Source organism: Notolepis coatsorum (assembly GCF_963971535.1).
Source record: "Notolepis coatsorum genome assembly, chromosome: 1".
Classification (NCBI taxonomy): Eukaryota; Metazoa; Chordata; class Actinopteri; order Aulopiformes; family Paralepididae; genus Notolepis; species Notolepis coatsorum.
The window spans coordinates 298,432,266-298,456,112 of record NC_140165.1 but is presented as its reverse complement, the minus strand read 5'-3'; the positions used below and the strand labels follow the sequence as shown (position 1 = coordinate 298,456,112).

At 45.2% G+C, this 23,847-nt stretch overlaps 2 protein-coding genes across 5 annotated transcripts in view; one reads left to right on the top strand and one right to left on the bottom strand.

The window, feature by feature from the left end:
• Positions 1-23,847, top strand: part of chrna10a (cholinergic receptor, nicotinic, alpha 10a) — a gene marked incomplete at both ends in the record, with an annotated part of 116,654 nt that overhangs the window by 10,129 nt on the left and 82,678 nt on the right. The window lies entirely within an intron of this gene.
• Positions 6,613-23,847, bottom strand: part of stim1a (stromal interaction molecule 1a) — a 69,325-nt gene continuing 52,090 nt past the window's right edge. For 2 of the 4 annotated variants that reach the window (XM_084333984.1, XM_084333985.1), the window contains exons 8-13: positions 22,335-22,512; positions 19,742-19,909; positions 17,409-17,509; positions 13,193-13,428; positions 10,657-11,065; positions 6,613-9,939 (exon numbers count right to left, since the gene is read on the bottom strand). In XM_084333984.1, coding sequence (XP_084190110.1) covers positions 9,417-9,939; positions 10,657-11,065; positions 13,193-13,428; positions 17,409-17,509; positions 19,742-19,909; positions 22,335-22,512 — 1,615 coding nt within the window. In that variant the 3' untranslated portion in view covers positions 6,613-9,416. The remainder of the gene's footprint in view (positions 9,940-10,656; positions 11,066-13,192; positions 13,429-17,408; positions 17,510-19,741; positions 19,910-22,334; positions 22,513-23,847) is intronic. The other 2 variants (XM_084333986.1, XM_084333987.1) reach the window with 2 other exon arrangements.

The window sequence follows — 23,847 nt, the reverse complement described above, 5'->3', positions numbered from 1 at the left end:
TCCAAGGAGTTGATCAACTAAATATAAAGTGCAAAGTTACTGAGAGGCAAAGTAGCAGTGAGTAGGAGTGCATTTTACCACAAAAAAAGAGGCATCAAATACACGAGACTCGAGTCCCGGACCGTATCCTGCTCTGAAGCTAGTGCTTAGGTAAATATTGGAAGAACACACGGCTCCACCTTAACGGTGTGTGTGTGATTAGGTGGAGCGACATGGTTGATTCAACACCAGACATACAGTACAGTGAACTTCATAAACTATTTTGTTCACTGGCAGACATGAAGGGGGGGGGGGGGACGGGGACGTGCCTTGAGTGGTGAAAATTAGAGGACGTGCCCTATTGGCTGCCCTTCACATGGGAAATCATAGCAAGTCAATTCAATAAGTTAATGAGTACTCTGTTAGTGGATAAAATGTGATGCATTTTATTCCAATCAAGGCAAGCGGGCTAGTGATAGTGCTGTATGACATATCAATATCAATATCAATATCAATATCAAAAAAGAAAAGTCAACCAACGAACTAGATTCTTGTACCGGATCTCCTCTCTGGTAAACAAGAATACCCTGAAGACTCTGGCAGGAGCACTCATTCAAGGGTACTACGACTATGCGTGCACCTCATGGTACCAAAGCACCTCAAACGCGCTTAAAACAAAATTACAAACATCACAAAACAAACTGTTCAGACTACTACTTGACCTTACCCCCAGAACCCACCTCACCCCTGCCCACTTTGACAAACTAGGATGGCTTAGAGTAGACGACAGAGTACAGCAACTTGCAATGGGCCTGGTCTACAAGATACACTATACGACATGGTAGCCATGTACATGTCAAAATACTTCCCAAAGGTCAGTGAATACCACAACCACTACACCAGAGGAAGCTCAACAAATCATGTTAAACCCAGATTCGGCTCAAACAAGGGACTAAACACGTTTCGCAATTATGCCACATCAATGTGGAACGCCCTACCCAAAGCTGTAAAGGAATGTGAATCCCTACCCACATTCAAAACCGCTCTTAAAGAGCACCTACGGGAGGCTGCAATTGGAAACTGGCCACCGTAAATGCCCAAAACCCCCACCACCTCCTAATAGACAGTCTCCTCCCCACCGCATGTATATATTCCCTCCCCGCCGTATGTATATTTCTCTCGCACCCACCCACCCCCTCCTAATGTACAGTCCCCTCCCCATCATATGTATATACTCTGTCAGGATCTAGGGGTAACAGTACTGTATATTTGAATACCGTTTATGTCACAAATGTATCAGTACTAAATACCTATATGTCCCTATGCCATAAATGTCATGTATGTTGTGTATGTCATAAATGTCTATATGAATTGAAAATGGGGGACCCTGATGGAAACAAGACAAACGTCTTTCTCAGGTCTGCATCCCCTTAGCAATTGTGTGTATTGAGCCGTACTGTATTGTACCCATTCTGCAATCTGTTAAATAAAGTTTTCATTCATTCAATATATTGACATATTATAATACAATTATAACGCTACAGTACGTATATTATACAGGTCCCCTATCTTATAAATGGCCTTTTCCAGCGGTTTGCATTGTTTTCTAGCAATGTGGGGCTGTACCAACACTGACTAGGTGTGAAATTCTCATTCAGGCGCATTCCTCCAGTTCAGTTGAGACAATATCCTCCCCCACTAAAACAAGCCATTCAAATTTACACGTATCTGTGACATGTAAGAATCCTCATCTGCACCACCACCCACCACCACCCCACCCAGCCACCACCCACACTCAACAATTCGCTCAACAACGGAGCAAGTGGAAATAATGCGGAAGCGTTTTCCCTGTCAGACACTTCCTCGCTCTCACTCTGTATCTGCCAGTGCAGGTGGTTGACTGTCACTCAAAGCGCATTGTGAGTATGGGCGGAGCCCAGCCAAAAACAGCTTGGAATCTGGAAGGGCAGAAAGTGGTGCTCTACAGTACTTGATTAGAAATACAAAACAATGAATTTTATTGAAAAAAACCTTACAGATGTGTTCCATAGACTCACAGGAATTGTGTAAACTTGCCCAAATAGTGAACGAAAGGACAAAATAGTTCCCCTTTAAACTATTATACTACAAATATTGTTATTTGCTCCATTTGAAAGGTGTATTGTTCCGTGTGTTCTTACATTTACATTTAGTCATTTAGCTGACGCTTTTATCCAAAGCGACTTACAAGTTCTGTACGACAAGTCATCAGGAAGGGTACAACTCTATCAGCCGAGTAACAATGTTCATCAAAGTGTTGCGTGTTACAGTGTAGGTTAGTTTATTAGGACAAGTGCATGACAGTAAGGTTAGTTGGGGTTCGATTCTTAAATTTTTTTTTTCATTATTTCAGATAATGGTTGAAGAAGTGCGTCTTTAGTCGACGGCAAAATATTAGACGGGATTCGGCTGTCCTAACTGGGGTGGGTAGTTCATTCCACCATTGTGGGGCAAGGACTGAGAATAGGCGGCTTCTCTTTGATGACCCTCCCGGAGCTTGGATAGGAGTAGGTCTGAGGCGGCCAGAAGATGCCGAGCGTAGGGGTCTTGAGGGTGTGTAGTTAGAGACCATTGACCGGAGGTAGGCAGGAGCGGTTCCCTTTGCCGCACGGTATGCTAGGTCGAGGGCCTTGAAGCGGATACGTGCAGCAATGGGGAGCCAGTGCAGGTCCCTAAGAAGTGGGGTGACATGGGCCGACTTCGGTAGGTTTGAGATCAGGCGGGCCGCTGCGTTTTGAATGAGTTGAAGAGGCTTGGTGGCAGTGGCCGGGAGGCCAGCGAGCAGTGCGTTGCAGTAGTCGATGCGGGAGATGACTGTTGATTGGACGAGGAGTTGGGTGGCTTCTTTTGTCAGGAAGGGGCGGATCCTTCTGACGTTGCTCAGGAGGAATCTGCAGGTTCTGGTTGTTGCTGCGATGTGAGCAGAGAAGTTCAACTGGTCGTCGAGGACAACACCAAGGTTCTTGGCGGTCGGGGACGCGGTCACAGCTGCATTCTCGACTGTGATGGAAAGGTCGGTCAGGGGGGAGGATTTAGCCGGCAGGTGGAGCAATTCTGTTTTGCTTAGGTTCAGTTTGAGGTGGTTGGTGGTCATCATCCATGCGGAGATGTCGGACAGACAGGCCGAGATCTGCTCAGAGACGTGGATATCTGAGGGAGGGAAGGAGAGGAAGAGTTGAGTATCATCGGCATAACAATGATATGAGAAGCCATGAGACGTGATAATGTTACCCAGTGATTTAGTGTAGAGGGAGAAGAGAAGGGGTCCTAGGACCGAGCCCTGGAGGACACCCGTCCGCAGGGGGCGGGTGGCCGACAGGGTCCCTCTCCATGACACTTGGTAGGAGCGGTCATTGAGGTATGATGTCAGCCATGTCAGCGCAGATCTAGCCACTCCCATTCCTGCGAGGGCCACGAGGAGGATCTGATGGTTGACTGTGTCGAAGGCTGCAGATAGATCTAGGAGAATCAGGACAGAGGAGAGGCCTTTCGCTTTTGCTAAGTGAAGTGCCTCTGTGACCGCAATGAGGGCCGTTTCTGTGGAGTGGCCAGTCCGGAAGCCAGACTGATTAGGGTCTAGGAGATCATTCTGTAAGAGATAAGCAGTAAGTTGGTTGGATACAGCACGTTCAAGTGTTTTAGAAAGGAAGGAGAGAAGAGAGACAGGACGATAGTTGCCTATGACGGTGGGGTTCAGGGTTGGTTTTTTTATGAGGGGCGTGACTCTGGCTTGTTTTAGGGAGGTGGGGACCACCCCCGAGTTGAGTGAGGAGTTGATGGTTGCAGTTAGGAATGGGAAGATGTCCGGTGCTATGGTCTGGAGGAGTGGGGAGGGTAGCTGGTCCAGCTGGCATGTAGTCGGACGGTTCGACGTTACCAGTGTCAGGGTCTCGGCTTCTGTAATGTGGGAGAAAGATGACAGAGTGAAGGATGAGGTTCTCGATTCAGTGTTTGGAATGGGTGGGGGTTGGGAGAAGGAGCTGCGGATGTTCTCCACTTTTTCCTCAAAGAAGATCGCAAAGTCTTCGGCAGAGAAAGATGAGGGAGGGGGTGGGGGGGGGGGGGTGAGGAGGGAGGACATAGTAGCATGCAGTTTGCGAAGATTCTTGGCAGAGGCCTCGATCCTATGGTGAAATAAAGAAGCTTTGGCATTAGTAATGGTTTTGGAGAATGTTAACAAGAGGTTGTGAACTTGTGATATGTGTCGATGTGAGCAGTGAGGCGTGACTTTCTATACTTCCTCTCAGCCGCTCTCAGGACCTGTCTTTGTTCTCTCACTGCATCTGTCAGCCATGGACTGGGTGGGGAACGGCAGGCAGGTTTCTCAACGAGGGGACGAGGAGGGTGGAGGTTGCCATCTCTGTGGGGAGAGCAGAGAAGGTGTCACTCAAAGGTAGAGCGGATAGTATGTCAGAAGAGAGGGTGGAGGGGGATAGGGAGGGCAGGTTGCGTCTGAGTGAGACGGTTTGAGTTGGGGTGAAGACCTTTCGGTTAAGCATGAGAGTTAGTGAGAAGGATATGAAGGAATGGTCAGATACATGTAGGGGAGTTACCGTGGTGTTAATGATGCTGGAGTTACGGGAAAATATGAGATCCAAGGAGTTGCCTGCTTTGTGGGTGGGAGGCATGGCAGTGGGAGTCAGGTCAAATTGTTGTAGAAGGGAGACCACTGGGACCGACTGAGATGAGTCAGGCAGGTTGAAGTCGCCTAATAGGAGAGGGGCACCATCTTCCGGTAAGGAGCTTAGAAGCATGTCCAGCTCATCTGTGAAGTGATCGAGGGGACCTGGAGGGCGATAGAGTGTAACAATGGTGAGATTGAAAGGATCATAGAGGTGTGGTTACTGTCTACTTTTAATCTGGATCTCCTGGCCCACATAATGTTAATGTTAATCAATGATGAAGACTATTTCACTGTACATGACCCATCATAGCTTTTGGAACACTGATGTCATGTCGTACAGTAGGTGCACCTTTTTTATTTTAGTCCACCACTGCATTTGTTTGATGTTCTGGCTAGATACTCTATTACTTTGGATGAACTGAAATGACTAGATCAGACCCATTTTAGTCCATTCATCGGTCAGTTTGATCTCAGTCGACCAAGACTGTCCATTATAAACACATCTTTGCCACTGAGTTTAAAAGAGGCCCTTCTGCACAATTGGATATGGGGAAACACTTAACAGATTTGTTTATTAAATCAACTAACTGATCATTTAGCAAAGTCCTATTTAAGTTGACAAATAATTGTTTTAGCCAAGGGCAGCCCTAGACATTAAGCAATGACTATGCGGTTAAAGCTTACAGTAGCCCTACGCATCTGCAAAAAGCTGCATGTACCTTGACTTCTACTGTAGAAGTCTGCAACCCATGAACATCATCAAGCTCCTTATTCAGCTGACTTTACTCGGAATTAAATGATCAGACCAGCTGTTCCCCTTCACTGTGACAATACAGAATGTTAACCCTTTCACTACACTACAGACTGTTGATTGATTGATTGAACATTTTATTAACAGATTGCAGAATGGGTACAATACAGTACGGCTCAATACACACAATTGTTAAGGGGATGCAGACCAGAGAAATACTTTCATCTTGTTTACATCAGGGTCCCCCATTTTAACCTTCTGTTAACCTTATGTAGTGTGGTAGTGAAAGGGTCAACCTTCTGTAGTGTGGTAGTGAAAGGGTTAAGCTTCAGCTTTAAGATTTGCACAGCTGACTTCAACAGTTTTTCCCCTACTCTACTTTCAGTTACAGTAAAGACGACATTTGGATCGATAACCCAAACCTTGTTTTCATCGATCTCAACCATGGACTTTACTCCTTCCGAGTAATTCGGAGCCAAACATCAACTGAAATAACAAAAGGCAAAAGAACCTGACGAGATATGAAGAGCCTGGAGATGTTAATGTATTGCTTACTGTACTTTTAGAAACCGTTACGCACACAGGATATTTGACTACAGGCGATACTGTACATTACTCTGCCAGAGTACTTTTGGCATCCTGATATGGTGTAAGAATGTATAAGAGGTTGTTTAACCGTTATCTATACAACCGTTCAATGGCTGAAAATGTACTCTAAAAAAAGAGTGTGATCTTTGTTGTTTGTATGTTATTGGTATTATACTACAACTCTGTACATACATCTGATTAGCAGTACAGTCAGTAGTACTCTGATATAGTTTGTATATTTTGTAGCCAGTTTAACCACCAATACACAACAATAGACATTTGCACTCTGGTTGGATGTCAAACTTCTTTTTGTTGTACTGTACTTTATTATTAATTTGATTTTATATTAAGTAATGACTGGTCCTGTCAAAAAACTTGTGGAGCTCATTGTATACACAAATAATTTCATATTCTATAGCTAGTAACCTATCAATTCTGATTACTTCAAATAACCGAAACCAATTCAGAACACTTTCAATGGTGCAACCTTATAACCATCATCAAAGTCATATTGATGGGGGAAAAGAAAAGTTTTGGCTGAGGTACGTTAGATTCTAAAGCAATCGTGACCCGTTACATGTAGCATGTGACATGCGTGTTAGTCTCCCTTAAAACAAACCAAATCTAGTCCTTCATTCAAAATAGTTTATTGCTATCGTCATGCAAGAGTGCCATAAAAGTAGAACATCACAAGGAGATGCAAAATTATTTTCTCTGTACAAATATACCAGTATGTATGTAGTCATAAATAGAAGCTCAAAAGGAGACAACGACAGGAAAGACAGGGCGGAGAGTCAAACGCTCGAGCTGATCCACTCCCCTGTTAACCCAATATAGGTTCTTATTTTAAAGCAGTTGACATGCATCAACAGTACAGTGCAGTGCGAGGAGCGACAGACGCCCACACACGCTCACCAACAGCGGTTTTCTTTTTTCCCCACTTAAGCCCATCGTCGTGCAAAAGAGGTACAAATGACATAAAAATAATTATAATAATTAAACAAAAAGTACCAGTAGGAAGATTATGTTTTCTGCTGGCTGATAAAACTAAACATTTAGACATGTCATATACTGTACATCCATACCATCCGTTACACTATGAGGCATTAATACGGGGGGGGGGGGGGGGGGGGCTGATGGTGTCATTTGCAGCTGTTTTTGGTTGCTCGATTACAGTCAGGAGCACGCTAGGTACACTGGAAGTCCCTACTCTGATGCATAGTTCTGCGCTTGCATGGTGTCCTACCATCAAGAAGAAATTGCACGCTCATCTCTGTGGTAATCCGGAGATGGTATTACATCTGGAATATAGAGATGTGTGCGTAGCGTTGGCTGATTCTGCGATGTATGTAAACATACTGTATAGGTGGAGAACAGTAGGACAAACACCAGCCCCACAAAATAGACCTAGTAGGTCTTAAAAACTAAAACACCAATCAGAAATCACCAGTTACAAAACTGAGAGATAACCCAACGCCCACTTTTTTTCTCTTTTTAATTTACAATACTTTTGTCTGGAACAAGAAGATACAGCCCCTTTGAGTTTCATCAGAAAGGGGGCTCAAGCGACACCCCAAGCAAGCCATGGACGTATGATAAGAACCCAAGCACACAACAAAACATTATTACTGGAAAGGCCTCGAATATTGCTATTGGTTTGGCACTTTTATTTGATAGACATGGTCTCGAAAGTCTAGAACTCGGTAATGACCTCTAGGGGCTAATCAGGTGCAATATCTTTTAATTTACAGTAGTTCTCACTTGGAATTGATCTCGTCGACATGCTGTATTGTATTTGTATACATCAAAAAAAATGTATAAAGTGTACTGCCTCGGGACATTGAGGTTGTGCATTATTTGTGTACGTTTATTTTTGAGCCCATGTGAGCAAGTAGTGTGGCGCCTGTGGTGAAGGTAATGTAAAGATGTAAAGAGTTCTGCAAATTTGCCAGGTTTCATAATACAACTCACTCAAGGGGGGGCGGGGGGGTCATAATTGTTCAGCCCTTGCAGGCCCCCCATCCCCACTGACTAATACAGATCACTGAATCATTCGACCGCGACGGGAACGACTAGTCTAACTAAACGACAACGAAGATAATGGTGAAAACGGTCACCTAGAAATCTGCCTACAAGTGTGAGAAACGTGTGTTGAAGCGAACAAACGTGAAAAGTTAACATCCTAGATGCCTCGCAACCCTGTGGAGTTAAAAGAGGAAAAGGTAGACGACATGAGAAGCAACGCAAAGTCTGGAGATCAGTGCAGGAGCCAACATAGAACACTGATTATACTTAGCATTAAATAAAAAAAAAAAAAAAAAAAAGGCAGTGGCTTCCAGCTAATCATAACCAAGTATTTAACAGAGGGCCTAATGGCAAATGACCTGTCAATCATCCCATGACCAACTTGCATATACAATAGCTTGGAAAGTTCTGACCTAATGAGATTCAAGATAGCAAATTTAACTTTTTATTTTATTCCATCCTTTCCCGATGCATGTGATTTGATTACATTTGAGGGATACTAGCAGGCTAGTAGTATATTACGGTTGATATTTCGTACAAACATTGAAATATGGTTTACCACTTCACTGTTCATAATCTGAACATATATTCCGTTCATGATCTGTTCATCCACTCAGGTAAAGTCTAAATGGTATCAGTTCACTCAAATATGCCACTTCTCCTCCAGGGAGGAAGAAAAGGTACCAGTAAGTACCTGACGGAGGAAGAGATAGTCATAAAACAACAATAACAGAAAACACCACGCTGAGTCAGTCAAGTGAAATGGGGTGTACTGTGGAATCAAATCAACCCAAATCAAACCCCGCCCTCTTCTCTTGATCCTCCAATCACAAATCACATTGCCTCCCTCCGACAAACGTCGGTGTCGGGAGATTGGAACTTCGTTTGGCGGCAACTAAGTTGTGATTGGAGGATCAAGAAAAGAGGCGGGGCTAGAGTAGTAGGGGACCAATTAAAAGAAACGCAAATGTTATACAAGTGTTGTCCAAGCAGCTTAAGGACAAGAACCAAGCAAACACCTAAAGAGCATTCACATATCAGTCTAACAAAGGTCAAGACATGCAAACTGATATAGATTGAAGAACAAGATAAAGAGCGCGGGAGACGCTCCCCTTTGAGAGACTGGCACCTTCTTCCTGCTGATTAAATAGTGCTTTACATTCCGATATAGTACAACCCTAACCCATTACCCACGTATTCAATGGAGACCAAATAAGGAGATAGAACTGAATGCCTGGGTGCTCCCACAGTTCCTCAAGAGGAAGTACCAACAAAATGATGTAGTGGCAGCAATGTGTGCCCTCGCCTGACCCTTAGTTTAAAAAAAAAAAAAAGAGGCTTGCCCGCCCCCCCCCCCCAAAAACTGAATACAGTCAAACAGCTTCGACAGCTTATACTTCATAGCCCTCATTATTTCTTCTGCTTCTTGAAGATCTTAAAGGTGTGTTTCTTGCGGCTGGCAGCGGAGTCCGTGTCTTCTCCTGTTGAACCACTGTCCTCCTCCAAGGGGCTCTTCTTGGACGAGAGCTGCGGGATGCGGCTGTTGACCTTGGCTCCCGGCGCCCCCGGCTGCCCCCCTGTAGGGGACGGTGTGTCGGGTTCGGTGGAGTTGGGGCTGAGGGAGCGGGACGACTCGGACATGGACACGATGCTGTGGATCTCCCCCAGGCTGGCCGACTTCTCGATGCCGTGCACCTTCTTCATGAGTATCGGGCTGTCGGGGGTCGGCTCAGCCGGGACTCCTCCCTCGTGAATGCGGTTCCCCCCGTTGGGGGTGTGGCCGTGCAGGGGGCCGGGTTCGTCCACACGGGAGGACAGGCCGTGCATGAGAGAGGCAGGCTTGACCAGGTGGCCTTTGGAGCTGTAGGCGGACAGCCGGTCACCCACTTGGGACAGGGAGAGCGAGGAATCCGAGTCCGAGCGATTCAGGTCCCTGTGGGGGGACAATATTTAAGGTTAGACAAGATAATATGAGAGAGATAGAGAGAGAGGGGTAGAGGGAGAGAGAAAAAGAGCAGGAGAGAGAAAACGAGGGGGGAGGGAGAAAGAGAGATCGAGAGGAAGAGGGGAAGAGAGAAAGAGAGGGGGGAGAGAGATAGAGGGGAGAGAGATAGAGGGGAGAGAGAAAGAGGGGAGAGGGGAGAGAAAGAGGGGGGAGGGGAGAGAAAGAGAGGAGATAGATAAAGAAAGAGGGGGGGTGAGAAAGAGAGAGGGGGGGTGAGAGACACTAACTAGAAGGTCAGGGCTTAAGCACTGCATGCAGGTTTAGCTATAGTACACTACGACTGCAAAGTGGTGCAGCTGGACACTGGAACTCCACACGTTAGTCATGCAGTCGAGGGCTAATATCAGGAAAACATGAGGTTGTTAAATATATTTTATATATATATATATACACTGTATATGAAAAGATGGGAGATGGCGTCATGAGATGTAATATTAAAGAAAAGGCAAGAGTGGAAAACAAGGACATCAATTAGAAAATGAACGGAACAAGTAGTGTATTGTTGTGTAAAAAAAAAAAAACACTGCAAACGACCGAACGATATCGATATCAAAACAACGTCAGACGAATGCGTTTAGAAGGACGGTGGAGACAGGACAGGCAAGAACACCCTCGCGGCATGCGACGTGCGGAGAACCGAGGTACCCGAAGCTGCCGTGGTGGCGCGGGACGTCTGTGGCGGTGGGGGAGTCAGGGATGGTGTCCATGGGCTGGAAGTGAGACGAGTGAAAGATGTGGTGGTGGGAGGAATGAGGGGTCGAGGCGCCGGCCAGAGCGCTGGGCAGGCAGGACGAGGAGGCGGAGAGGGCGGCGCGGGAGTGAGGAGTCAGGTTGGAGGAGCAGATGAGGGTGGGGTGGGAGACGGCGGAGGAGAGGGGAGAAAGCGCCTCGAACGACTGGCTGCGGTACTGTCCCAGCATGGCCCTAGACCTGCATGGGAACGGGGTGCCCTCTCCCTGCTGCTGCCCCAGGGACATGGAACTCTCTACCAACCTCTGGGAGCCCAGGGCCAGCTGGTCAATGTGGCGTTGACGCAGAGACATCATACTGGGAGCTGTGGGCACAGAACGACAGCGTTAGCAACGACCACTCGCAGCTAATGTGTAATCTAATGGTTTGTGAAGGGATTGTGAACGACTGGTTGGAGACTCAGGTGTTTGGGTGACCTTCTGTAATGATAATTATATTTAAGGCAAATTAAACTCAGCGCTCTAGAAGCTCCAAGGAGGCCCAAGCCAGCCAGACATTAGTGCTCGTCGGGCGCACAATTGGTTCAGAGGAATAACATACCACAAGATGCCAAGTCAAAATCCAAACACCTGCGCCTTATCTTCTGTATGGCATAACATAAAGTAACAACATACAGAATCAAATAATTACCAAATTAAACAAAAAGGAGAAGACAACAGTGATGACACTGCCTGTAAACAAAAAATATCATGGGAAAAGCTTTGCTCGGTTCCGTCAAGCTAACTTGCAGGGAGGGATTCAGAAAAACGCCTACATACTTGTCTAAGACAACGGGAATATTCCTTTCATTGAAGGCCAAAAAAGAAGAAGAAAATAAAATCACTTGGGAGAAAGAGTGCACTGGATGGTGGGAAGAAGAGGGGATCACTCTGGAAAGCAAGAGGCTGAAGACGAGGCTAGAGGAGCACCGGACCGGTTAGCTTTTCATCCCGTGCGTCTACAGGTCCCTGTCGCGTTAAGACAGCAGCATTAGGTGTACAGCGTGGCTTTAACAACCCGAGGTGAGAGTTAAGGACGTCGGGATCAGGGACATGAATAAAAACGGCCAACCGGAATATTTCCGCGTGGGGGGGCGGCGGTCCGAACCCACGGACCACACAGGTCGCTGGCTCTGCTTTCCGACCGCCAGGCGGCGTCTTGGGGGAGTGGGACGGTGACACAGCGAGTGGGAGCCCGACAGCCAGAGAGGTGGTGGTGTGAAGAGGAGGGAGTAAGACAGGGAGTGGATTAGAAGACTTACTGGAGACTGCAGTCACAAGTTCCTCTGCAGTTAGTCAACCCTTCGGTCTGCTATAATCACAACCCAATAATCAATGCATGATCTTCTTGTAAGACATTTGCCTATAATTCTAGAAGGAAAAATTACAAATCTTAATAACTTGAAATAACCATTTGGCAAAACATAGGTATATGTCGTACCTGCCAGTTTCCACATTCTACATTCCATCTATTTGGCTAATATCAAATTCCAAAGGGTCATAGGGCACACATTAGGATACAACCACTAAGAAGACGTCAGCACAAAGATTTAGTGTAATTAAGAAGTATATTTTTCTTCAAAGTTCCATTTTCCAGAACATGGGACATCATCGCTGTGCACAGGATTCCACCATCTCCATCCATGACCAATAATACCCCTTTCACACAAGACATCCCTGGTTAAACAAGCAATTTACACCAAGCCACTAACACAGGTAGATCCCTGGTTGTCACCATTTACACTGGCCCCAGGTCTGCGAGTTTATCAAAAGTGGACGCGTGGCGCACGACGTCATTTCATTATGTCCAGTTTATTGTATTTACTCTCGAAATGAAAGCCATGCGCAAATACTTACAGCATACAACTTAAATATGAATACAGACCTTTTATTGCACATTATGCCACACTGAAACACTAATACACAGTAATTAAAGCGAAGGGAGTGCAATCCTTCCACCCATTTTACACACAGCCGACCCGGGTAGGACCCGGGCTGTGACCCCAGACAAAACCGCTGGTCGACGGCGAACGTGCCATTATTCCCAGGAAATCGCATCAGTGTAAAAAGGGGTATTAAGAGTCAGGCAAACACAAATGTACAAAATGGAACAACATTAAAACGAAAACATTCAATCAACTGGAGACGTGTACAAAAAAGAAACTAACAAAAAAACACAAAAAAAACACCACCACAATCTTGTGCAATTACAGTTCATATATCACAACATTTGTAAAACACAACACTCGTTCTCATTCGATCACAGACACATGACCCCGTATCCCTTCATCAACAGGGAGGCCCGTAGGGATAAACCCAGGTATTTGTAGAAAAGTGGATCCTAATTTCTCATGTGTTCTGATTTTTGGATTTCCCCAGTAAGCCCATGCCGTGTCTAGGGGTTCGTTTGCTACAAGCCCACGTGTGGCTGACAGATTCGGACGAACCCTTACATTGCAGCAGAGTTCCGGGCGAGCTCATGTCCTCGTCCATGTCGTCCATGTCGTCGGACATGGCGAAGTGTTGGGGCGTGGCCCGGCCACCCCCGAAGACGGGGTCGAGGTTCAGGGACGAGGCCAGCGACGGCAGCCCCGGGTTGTTGACGATGGTGAAACCCGTGAGGATCTCGATCTGCTGCCAGCGGTGCAGCCTCTCCCTCAGAGCAGCGGTGACCTCGCCCAGGGCCTGTCTGCAGGGGTCAGAGAGAGAGAGAGAGACAGGGAAGAGTGGGGAGAAATGAAAGGAAAATTAAGGTAAGAAGCAAAGTCACATGTTGTAGAATATTATATAAGTACTTTATTGATCCCGAGGGCAATTCAGCACCGCAGATCACTCACAATGAACATTCAGGTAGTGACAAATCTCAAATCTCAAATAAGAGTACAGTCAGAGATACATTCCTTTTTCTTTTTTTTTTATTGATCTTTTTCCCCCTCCATTTTCCTCCGATTTTCTCCCATCCCAATGTTAGGCGTATGCCAATTCCCAATCCCCTTCCTGGTCGCTGCGCACTTACCCCCCACAGTCAGATCATCTGGGAGAGTGGAGGCTACCACGTGCTTCCTCCGACACACGTCCAGCCAATCAACTGCTTCTTTTCACCTGGCAGCGCGGATTCTCATCGAGAGGGCGTAGCGTGTGGAAGGATCACACTATCCCACTCAAGTCCTATCCGCGCTTAGCAGGCGCCCCGACCGAACTGTAGGAGTCGCTGTTTACAACGACCCGGACCCACCCCGCCAGCTTCTCCCACCCTCTAATACAGCCAATTGTATTAGTGTGAACGGCCAGCCAAGCTGGTGACAACCCCGGAGCTGTGAGCTGGATTCGAACAGGCGAATCCAGCTCACAGCTCTGGGGTTGGTGACGAACGCAATATCCGCTACGCCACCTAACCGCCCCTAGAGATACACATTCTAAAATATGTATATACATATACATTCCATGTAGAATACATTCTACAGTATGTAGTGGGATCTGGGGTGAGCAGAGGTGACGTTGAGGGAAGTTGATGAGCTGCACAAACAGCATTTCAGATGATTGACATTTCAGACAGATGATTTGGCTGCTTGACACACAGGAAGACTAGGGTTGGGTACCAAACTCGGTTCTTTTAACACTTTCAGTGCCACGGACGACATATCTCGTTTTATTAGCCCCCCCCCCCCCCCCCCCCACTGAGTGCCGATGACGACAAATATCGTTTTATTAGCGATCTGATCATATTTCATCAACCGAGTCTCCCGTTGGTACAGCAGCCCCTACAGGAGCTCAGAATGGAAAAAAGCGCCCCCTATCGTCTATCCCTGTGTAACTGCAGGTCAGTTGCTTAGACTGACCTGGGATCTGTAGATATGTAGGGGCGGAGCCAGCTGGTTCCTTGTGCTGGCAATAAGTCTGATCAACATGGAAGTCATCGCGGGACGGGAATCAGCCTGGAATATATATTTACAGCAGCCAATACTCAATCAATAAGCGTGATCGATATTTGGAATGGCGATCAGCAATTGGAATGATCTTTTTGGAGAACATCTGATCTGAGGTAAGGAATCTATTTTACCAGTCTTGGGATAATCAGAGTTGTATTCGCTGAGATCTCAGCGTTTGCCCTATGTGTGATGTGTCTGTATGTGCGCGATCGCTGATGAGGAAATAAGAGAATCGATTTTTCAGATCGCCTCTATAGCGTGCATACGTACACATATACTATCGATAATCTAGCGTTTATTTGAAAACTATTCATAAATAGGCCGAAAAATTACAACGTTTTTGTGTATTCTAGAATATTCCAGTAAATGTCTTTTATCATGGAATCTTTATATTTTCCTTGAAAACAAGGGCTTTTCAAAATGCTATAAAACGAAAATGAACCGATAAAAAAACAATCCGCTTCGACAATGTTGACTGGAAAACGAGTCATTGATAAGCGACGGGCAGATTAGACACATAGCCATCATTTAAAACATAGATTAGGCGTTTTTAATGCTAACATTGAAGTGGGTCACGGCATTCAAGGAGGTTCCGGGGCACCGAGCTCCGGCACGGAAAGTGTTAATGGTACCGCCCGAATTATATCGGCACTACAGAGTACCGATTCATGCTAGATCAATCGGTAGCAAATTTGGGTACCTTTCCATGTTTAGTATAAGTGTTACAAAGGGTCAGATTAAACCGAATATATGTATTTATTGATTGATATATATTGCATAATATTTGTATATCGTTTGATATCCCTTGTGTATTCTTTGTACATATACACGGAATATCCCTTTAACCTACTACAGACCATAATATTTCGTTCTATTATTGGATGGCGTGCCACCAGCGCCAGTGTCTTACCCCCAGAGTCGAGTTCAAAGCTACCGTCAAGGCTTGTCTCAACATGCCCGGTTCTGCCCAGGACTACGAGACAGGAATAAGGCTGGTACTAGTTTATTTCCCGTACATATAAATATGGCGCAGGTGAATACAGAAGTAGTTCAGTCCGCAGTCCGTTCAGTTCAGTCTTAGTAACAAGTGAAGCCTCACCCACTATGCAACGTGCGGTGAAGTAGGGCTCGTATTGCCCCAAGATAGAGTCTTGTTTATCCTAATACGTTTGTTCAACGTATCGTTCGCTCCTTACTAGTAAAAGCCTTCATCACGAGTCAAAGACCAAGTGAAGTGAGCAATTGTGTGTCTAAATAGAGCACTTATAGCCGCGTGCGAATAGGATAGTGGAGTATCAGAGCTTGGTTGAGTAACGTCAAGTTCAACTTGGTTGGTGTGGAGCACCGCGCACCGGAGGATCTGCACCGGTGAATGCGGAGCCCCTTTCCGGCTGGATTATTATTCTTATTGCTTTGGACCAGGCTGTTAGAGCGGAGAAGAATCGTCTACACCCACTGCTGTGGGACCTGCCCGTGAGGAGCATCATTCGAGCCCGTCTCTATTGAAGAGGCTGACCGGCTTCCACCTGTGCTGCACGCATACTGGGATTACAGTCGCTGCCTTTCGTCTGCTGAGCAGGGAGTAATATACCGCCTCCAGGAGCCTATTGAGTCCCCGCTGACCCAGACTTTGCATTAGAGCATTGCCTCCCCCTGCTGGCTTACAACCGGTGGAACCCCCTACCAGTATCCCCTAGATATAATTCCTAATATTCAGGTTGTATTCTTATTTCATGCGTAACCAGAGAATGGACATTCATTATTGATTTGCCTACGCACATTCCTTTGCCTTACAAGTGCATTCGATTAAAGTATATTATGTATTCTTGCTGCTAATAAATACTTAAAGACAACTTTGTGTAGAACCGATTCATTGTGGGTAAGTGTTCATCATCATATACTTGTGTACGGTATGGCCAGTATAATGTACATAAGACGGTAGTGGTTTAATGATACCATACTTGATTAATACAGTCAGGGAATTGTACCCCTCAGTTACAATAAGAGTGTAATATACTAGACAAGAGGGAGACTTTTCCACAAATATATGTATATTACTGTCTCGTCTCTTGGGTCTTTTTGGAAAGACCAGACAAGGTCAGAGGTGTTTGATAATATTTAAATAAATAAATAACAATGTTGAAATTTTTAAGTTTGGACTTATCTTTTTTACAACTGAAATTACATTTAGTTATTACAGAGAGAGTTAAGTACCGAAAAAAGGTACCGATTCCGAATTCGAGGAACTGGTACCAGTTCAAATGTGAACAGTACCCAACCCTAAAGAAGACCACCTGAAATATAATTGCTTTAACCCTTTCACTACCACACTCCAATCCAACTTTATTTGTATAGCACATTTAAAAACATATATGTTTTTGGAGAAGTTGTGCTTGATGTCCCCTGTTGTCATGGTTATTCTGTGATGAGCAAACTAAGGCGAATTCCTAACAACGAGATGGGATGAGAATCTTGTGATGAGGGCAGTGAATCTTGTGATGAGGGTAGTGAATCTTGTGATGAGGGTAGTGAATCTTGTGATGAGGGTAGTGAATCTTGTGATGAGGGCAGTGAATCTTGTGATGAGGGCAGTGAATCTTGTGATGAGGGTAGTGAATCTTGTGATGAGGGCAGTGAATCTCGAATGAACCTTCATGATGGGAAGTCTCACTCAGCCGAAGCCTTTCTAGCATTCTGTGGACAGTATATAGCAGGTGGACACCCCTACTCTAATACCTACTTTGCTGACAGGATTTTGTGGTCCACGTCATCCAGGGAGGAGCTGTGAGCTACGTGGAACGTTCCGAAGATGGTGTTCCTCTTCCTCTTTATCTTCTCCGCCTGTGGGGACAGAGGTGAGCCGTTAACTCCCTGCTCAGTCCACAAAATGCCTTTTTTCACCCTCACGTGTAATAATGCAGAAAGACATCTTTAAAGGAACACGCCAAAATGTTCGTCTTCTCCAGAGAGAGACACGAAGATATATAACTTAACGGAACGTAGACCAAATGCGTCCACATTTTATAGGATTCTATCACATTTTCATAACAATAGCGAATATTACAGTTTTCATTGAGGTTTCTTACAAATTAACGATGCTTTATGTTGTCCTTTATATGCCGATTATCATTAAAATCTTAAATTGTACCATATGTCCCCCTTTAGACAACATATGTAACGCTACCAGCGCACTTTTGTTAAGATAATTAGTTTACCATTCGCGGTCGCTATACTGAGTAATAGTTTACCGCTGTTCAGATCACGTCGAAGAATAGACACATCCCAGTGACCTGTGCTAAGGATCTTGGGAAGTGTATTGTTGTAGTTTTCAACATTTTCACATTTTAATTTTAAACCAATGCTGCCATCTACTGACAACAGAAAGTGTTGTCTATCGTCACCTTTAGGTCGCTTTCACATATAGTTTTGGTGGACTCGGTGCGGTTCTGAAGTTGCAACATTGTTGCATTCTTCATTTGGTTCGCCTGCTTTCACACAGATATCTGTCAGGCGGACCGAGACCTTCTGAACAATGTCACGCGGTCGAAAAGGGCGCTTGTCTATTGGACAGTGGAAATGTGTGTGGCTGCGATCCCGTGTGTGCGCGCGCGTGTGTGTGTGTGTCTGTGTGGACTGCGAGTCCTCCAGATCAGCGGAGCCGAGTTTTGACATGGCATTGATCCATTGTTCTATTAAAGCACATTACCATCATCCTCTCGCTAAACAACTTGTAGACCACAGTGTTTTTATGAGTGCCCACAAGTAGCTGTTTTATTAATAATATAATAAGCCGCGCGCCTCGGTAATAATAATAAGCCGCGTTTTTTCTTCCTTCTTCCCAAGATGCACAGATATATAGATAGATAGATAGATAGAGAGATTAGATGCAGTGTGCTTGTTTTGCAGTGAGTGCTGCGAGCAGTGGTAATAATAATCACTTCCTATATTTGGTTCGCGTTTGGTTCGATGAAGCCGAACCGAGACCTACGTTTTCAGGCGGACCAGAGTTCGACTGTTTGGTCCGCGAACCGAGTTCGACGCGCATTCACACAGACCTGAAAAACCGGACTATCGAATTCTGGTCCGAAAGTCCGGACCAAACAGCCCCTGTGTGAAAGCGACCTTAGAGTCACTTCCGTATACACCGTCGCCCGAAACCCATTCTAGAGATTCCCACTTTTTACTGGGAATGGGGCGTGGCCGTATTTGGTCACAGACAATAAGAGTGGCTGCGATTGGTCACCGTGACGGTTATATCAGTTTCCTCTCTGTACGTTCAGTAGAAAGCTATCTGGCTGCATGTTAGCCTAGCTTAGCACAATGAATGGAAGCGGACAGTGCCGGTTAGCCTAGGCATTGTACAACTAACACCTCTCCCGAAGGCTAACCGGTCATGTCCGCTTCCATTTATTGTGCTAAGCTAGGCTAACGTGCAGCCAGATGGCTTTCTACTGAACGCACAGAGAGGAAACTGATATCTATCTTCGTGTCTCTCTCTGGAGAAGATGGTAAGCTAATTTCCCAAAATATTGGCGTGTTCCTTTAAATCTAGTGCCGTCCGTTGAGATTATGGATGTGCTTATCGTTCTTCAGGAAATAACTCCTTCAGCATGGAAAAGCCAAGCGCTATTCACCATATTTATTGTAACGTATAATATAACTGATGGGGCATACAGACCCTCATCTGCACTTTGAACCGCTTTGATTACACTGATCATGTGCTTATACTTACTTTACTTACGCCTTTTACCCCGTTTGGGGCACAGGCCGTCAACAAGGGTTCTCCAAGCATCCCGATCCTGAGCCAACCTCTCATGTGCTTATATTCAGAGTTAATTATATTGTTTACACTGCTTGTTTTTACATGTACTGTATTGCCTATATGTATGTCTTCTACTATTACCATGCCCCCCCCCCCCCATGCTGCTATAGTCACCTGAATTTCCCCCAAGGGAAACGACTAATCAACTCAAAAAGTGTCGGTTCGACGCAAGACAAAAACGGACGGATCGATTGACCAATTGACCTGGTGGGCTGAGGTTGGGGGCGGGCCCTAATGGAGTCTGGACTCACCCCTTCTTTGGCCACCAGCAGCTGCTTCTCTGCGTTCTGCTTCTTGATGTTGTAGTACTGCACCTCCACCTCGTGGGTGAGCTGCAGCCACTTCTGGAGCGAGTCGGGGGGACACCACCTACTCCGTGACTCCAGCTCTTTCTCTGCCTTCTTCAGAGCCATGCGCACCTGTGTTGTGTGCGAGTGTTCAGAGAGGTGGGTGGAGAACAAAGAGACCACAAAAAAAAAAAAAAAAAAAAAAAACGTTATTGTGTGAAGACTCGTCAGGGAGCAATTATATGCACTCCTCTCAGTGTTGAATTTGTAGTGCAAAAGGAGGGACTGGGATGAGGTACAGTAATCTCATCCGACAGCAAACCCCAAATGCCTTACTTTGTCTTTAGTTGTACTGAATATATAACTTGTACTTATAACGTGTACAAAGTTGTATACCGGTATATAAATGAGTACCTCAGACGAAGAACTGTTTCACGTTTTCAGAGGAACAATGTTTTCAAACATTATCTAAAGATGGTATGTTAAGAGTGCTGTGTTCATTCATAGTTCAAGACAGTAGAGGCTGAGTAGTGTCTGGTGATTTATCAACATTCCAAGTGATTTGGATCGATTATACAACTGCAAATACACGGGCTGTCCAAAACATTTAAAAACAAATGCTTCTTCGGTTCAAATAATTTTTTTTTTTTAATTAATTAATTTTATTTAGGGTAAGTGTTCAGTGGGTTTCTGAGTCTTAAATGGAACATCGGCATGGCATCCTGAGGCAAGTGCCAAATAGTGCTACACATCCCCCATGTTCCAATTCTCTAATATTAGACTCCTATTCTGACATTTAAATAAGAAATACTTCTGTCGAAGCCATCTGGAAAGGCAACAAGTGCTATAAAACCTTCAGAGAAGCAGGTCATGGTTTGGGTAATGTAACGGCTCCTCGAATGAAGGACGGACCGTGTCCTATAGCTGGTGTGAATTTAACAGCCTTGCTTGCATGTTAAGCTACAAATCGCACAATGTCCTATAGCTGGTGTGAATTTAACAGCCTTGCTTGCATGATGAGGTACAAATCACACAACGTGAGAGGAAGAAAGGAACATTAGCTTTAAATAACGTCATACGTTTCTTTATTCATCTCTTCTGAATTGAAATCAAGTTTGTTAACTTCCCACAATTAGGTATTTGCATTAGATTGTTGAGGTAGTCTTTGTACGATGACAATACATTTTAATCTAATCCATGAAGCGATCTCCTCTTTTTCCTGCGACAATCCCTTTTGTAATCTACATGTTTCGTGCTTTAAGTCACTACATGTCATCATTCGGATGGCAGAGCTGAAGAACACAATAGTCCCTCCTCCCCACACATTAGCTCATCAACCACTGGTCAGCGCCAACCGGGGAACGCACTGTGGTTACGTACAAACGGGCTTCATTTGAGAATGTCCTCAGGCCCGACGAGTATACAAATTGTGTAAATTCACAATGCTAAGTAACTGTGAAATCCACTGACACACTTCACATAAGCCTCGTCTTTGCATGCATTACACAGCCACTGTAATCACTAATTCATGTTGACAAGCGAGTAAACCATAGCAATCCTCAATTCATTTTGATTAGCAGGCATTGCATTTATAAGTAGGGCTGGGCAAAGTGCCCAACATATCATATCACAATATTCTTTTAGAGTCTTGACAGTATAACTGTATAGTTTTCCAGTACAAATTACAATGTGATATGACATGTTTTGTATGTCTTGATCTTGTAATACAGTCGTCATGGCCCTATTTCATAAAAAAAGTGGCTATTTTCTTACTTTTTATTACTGCTGCAAAGATAATCTTTTTATTATTAACTTACAAATATACAGTATATATATATGTAAGGGATAATGTATAGCTACGAGGTCATTGTCGCAAAATAAATCGCAGAGGTGTTTTAAATGTAGTGAAGGTCAATTATTTTGCAACAATGACCGAGTATAGCTATACATTATCCCGCTTATTACATGGCTAACTTACTAACAATATACCTAATTCATTTTACACCATCGACAAGACGAGATCAAATGCAGACGCAGTTGTTCTGTGGCTCTGTCAGCCCAAATAAAGTTATTATTATTATCGCCAGCAGCCGGCAGGTGAGTCTGATTGCACTGATGCAGTGTGTGTCGGTGGGCTTGATTGCTCCAGCTGCGAAAAACAATAATCACTGTGATTATTGCGCGTTGCCCATGGCAGCGGTCAGTTATCGAAAAATAATTCACCGCTGTCAGGGCTATTGACCAATCACAATCAAGCATTTCGGCGAATGTTAAAACGCCATGTAATAAATATATATAATCTAGTATACCTTCCAGCCCCATTTATAATGCAACAAGTGTGGACGTCCTTGCACGTGTCTCCACAGAAATTACAACTAACTAAAAATATACAAACAAACAAGAGCCATGGGCGCACACTGCCTCAATTTGGTAACAAATTAAACCACATCGGTTGTCCATCAGCGACATAAACGTACGTTTTGAAGATATTCTTCATTAGAATAAATGTCCGCATGGTCCACGTGCCGGTCATCACCGTGGGTCCTGCAGCGTTTACCTGATGCAGCTCCTCCTCCGCGTAGTTCTGCCGGCTCAGCTCGTTCTCGGTGCCCTCGCGCAGCTCCTTCAGCCGCTGGGCCTCCTGCTTGGCCGAGTTGATCTCATCACTCAGCTTCTGCTCCAGGTTCACCTTCTCCACCTCCACCGAGCGGTGCTCCTCCTGGGCGATCTGCAGTCTGCGGGGCAACACGGGAGGAGTCACGGGGGGCACAGACGAGGGAAGGGGAAAACATACAAAAGCACAGAGAGTCCAAACGATCATACGACCGCTTGTGTTTCCCCCCCCCCCCTCTCTTTTAAATAGGTGCCAGTGATTGGGCACGACTGTAACATCCCGGCGCACCAGCTGTCACGTCATCGCCGCAGGCTGTAAAACCCACTACAACGAGAAAAGCAAAGCATCCGCGGCTGGAGCGGAATCCATGCCACCGCCGTTGACTCCCATCACATTTTCAGCTTACGAACGTTCCGCACCAGGCTTGAACAATGTACCAATAAACACGTTAAGGGAAGTATTCCCCCCCCCCCCCACACACACACACCCCACCCAGTGTCTTTTCATTGGCTCGGTGTTGACACCAGACCGAGTGTTGCGCTGCGAGGAATGACGCACCTGCATCGACAGTGCATCACCGGAAACAATGGCTTACGTGTGGCGAGGGGCAGAGGTCCTCGGCCAGCTGCCAGGGAGCTTGCATTAGACCGACGACAACAGAGGTGGGCGGCGGGGGCCGTAAATTATGGCACAGTGATGCAGCCGTGTAAATAGTGGGAGTGGTTCTGTCTCCTGTGCCGCATGCAGTAATGTAAACATGCAGTCATGTGAACAGGTATGCAGTGACGTGCGCCGAGAGACATTATTAGACTGGCCTAAAGATACAGAAAATTATAATAATAATAATAAAGTTCAGCTCCACAAGGTTGTCATATGACAAGCACAATGACATGTAAGCGCATATCGCAAGACCAACTCAAAAGACAATGTTGGATGTGTAATAATAACGTGTCATCACAAAAAAGAGAAAATCTCACTGAACTATGCACTATGCACTGAACAAGCACGTCATTTGTGATAAGCTGCTATAGGAACCCCCCCCCCCATTGTTACTGGTACTTGCTGCCTTGAAGCCTTCTAACTAGGGATGCTCGATATTGGCTTTTTTACCGATACCCCGATATTGTCCAACTCTTAATTTCCGATACCGATATAGCAAGCTATAACACTGAAGAAGGAATACATATTTCCGAAACATGTTTGTTTCAGGCTGCCATTAAATTTTGAACCTGAGAGTGCTGGTCTGGCTTCACTGCTTCTTTTATACGATACGGATATCAACCAATACCGATATATGCAGGGTTTCCCCCCCCCAAAAAATGGAATCATTTCAGGTAATTAACATTAAATATCTCTTGTTGTGGAATTAACACAACATTATGCATACTTGACAATAAATTTAATCAGAATTTGTTCTTACTTGCTTGCCTGGATAAATAAAGGTAATAGAAATGTA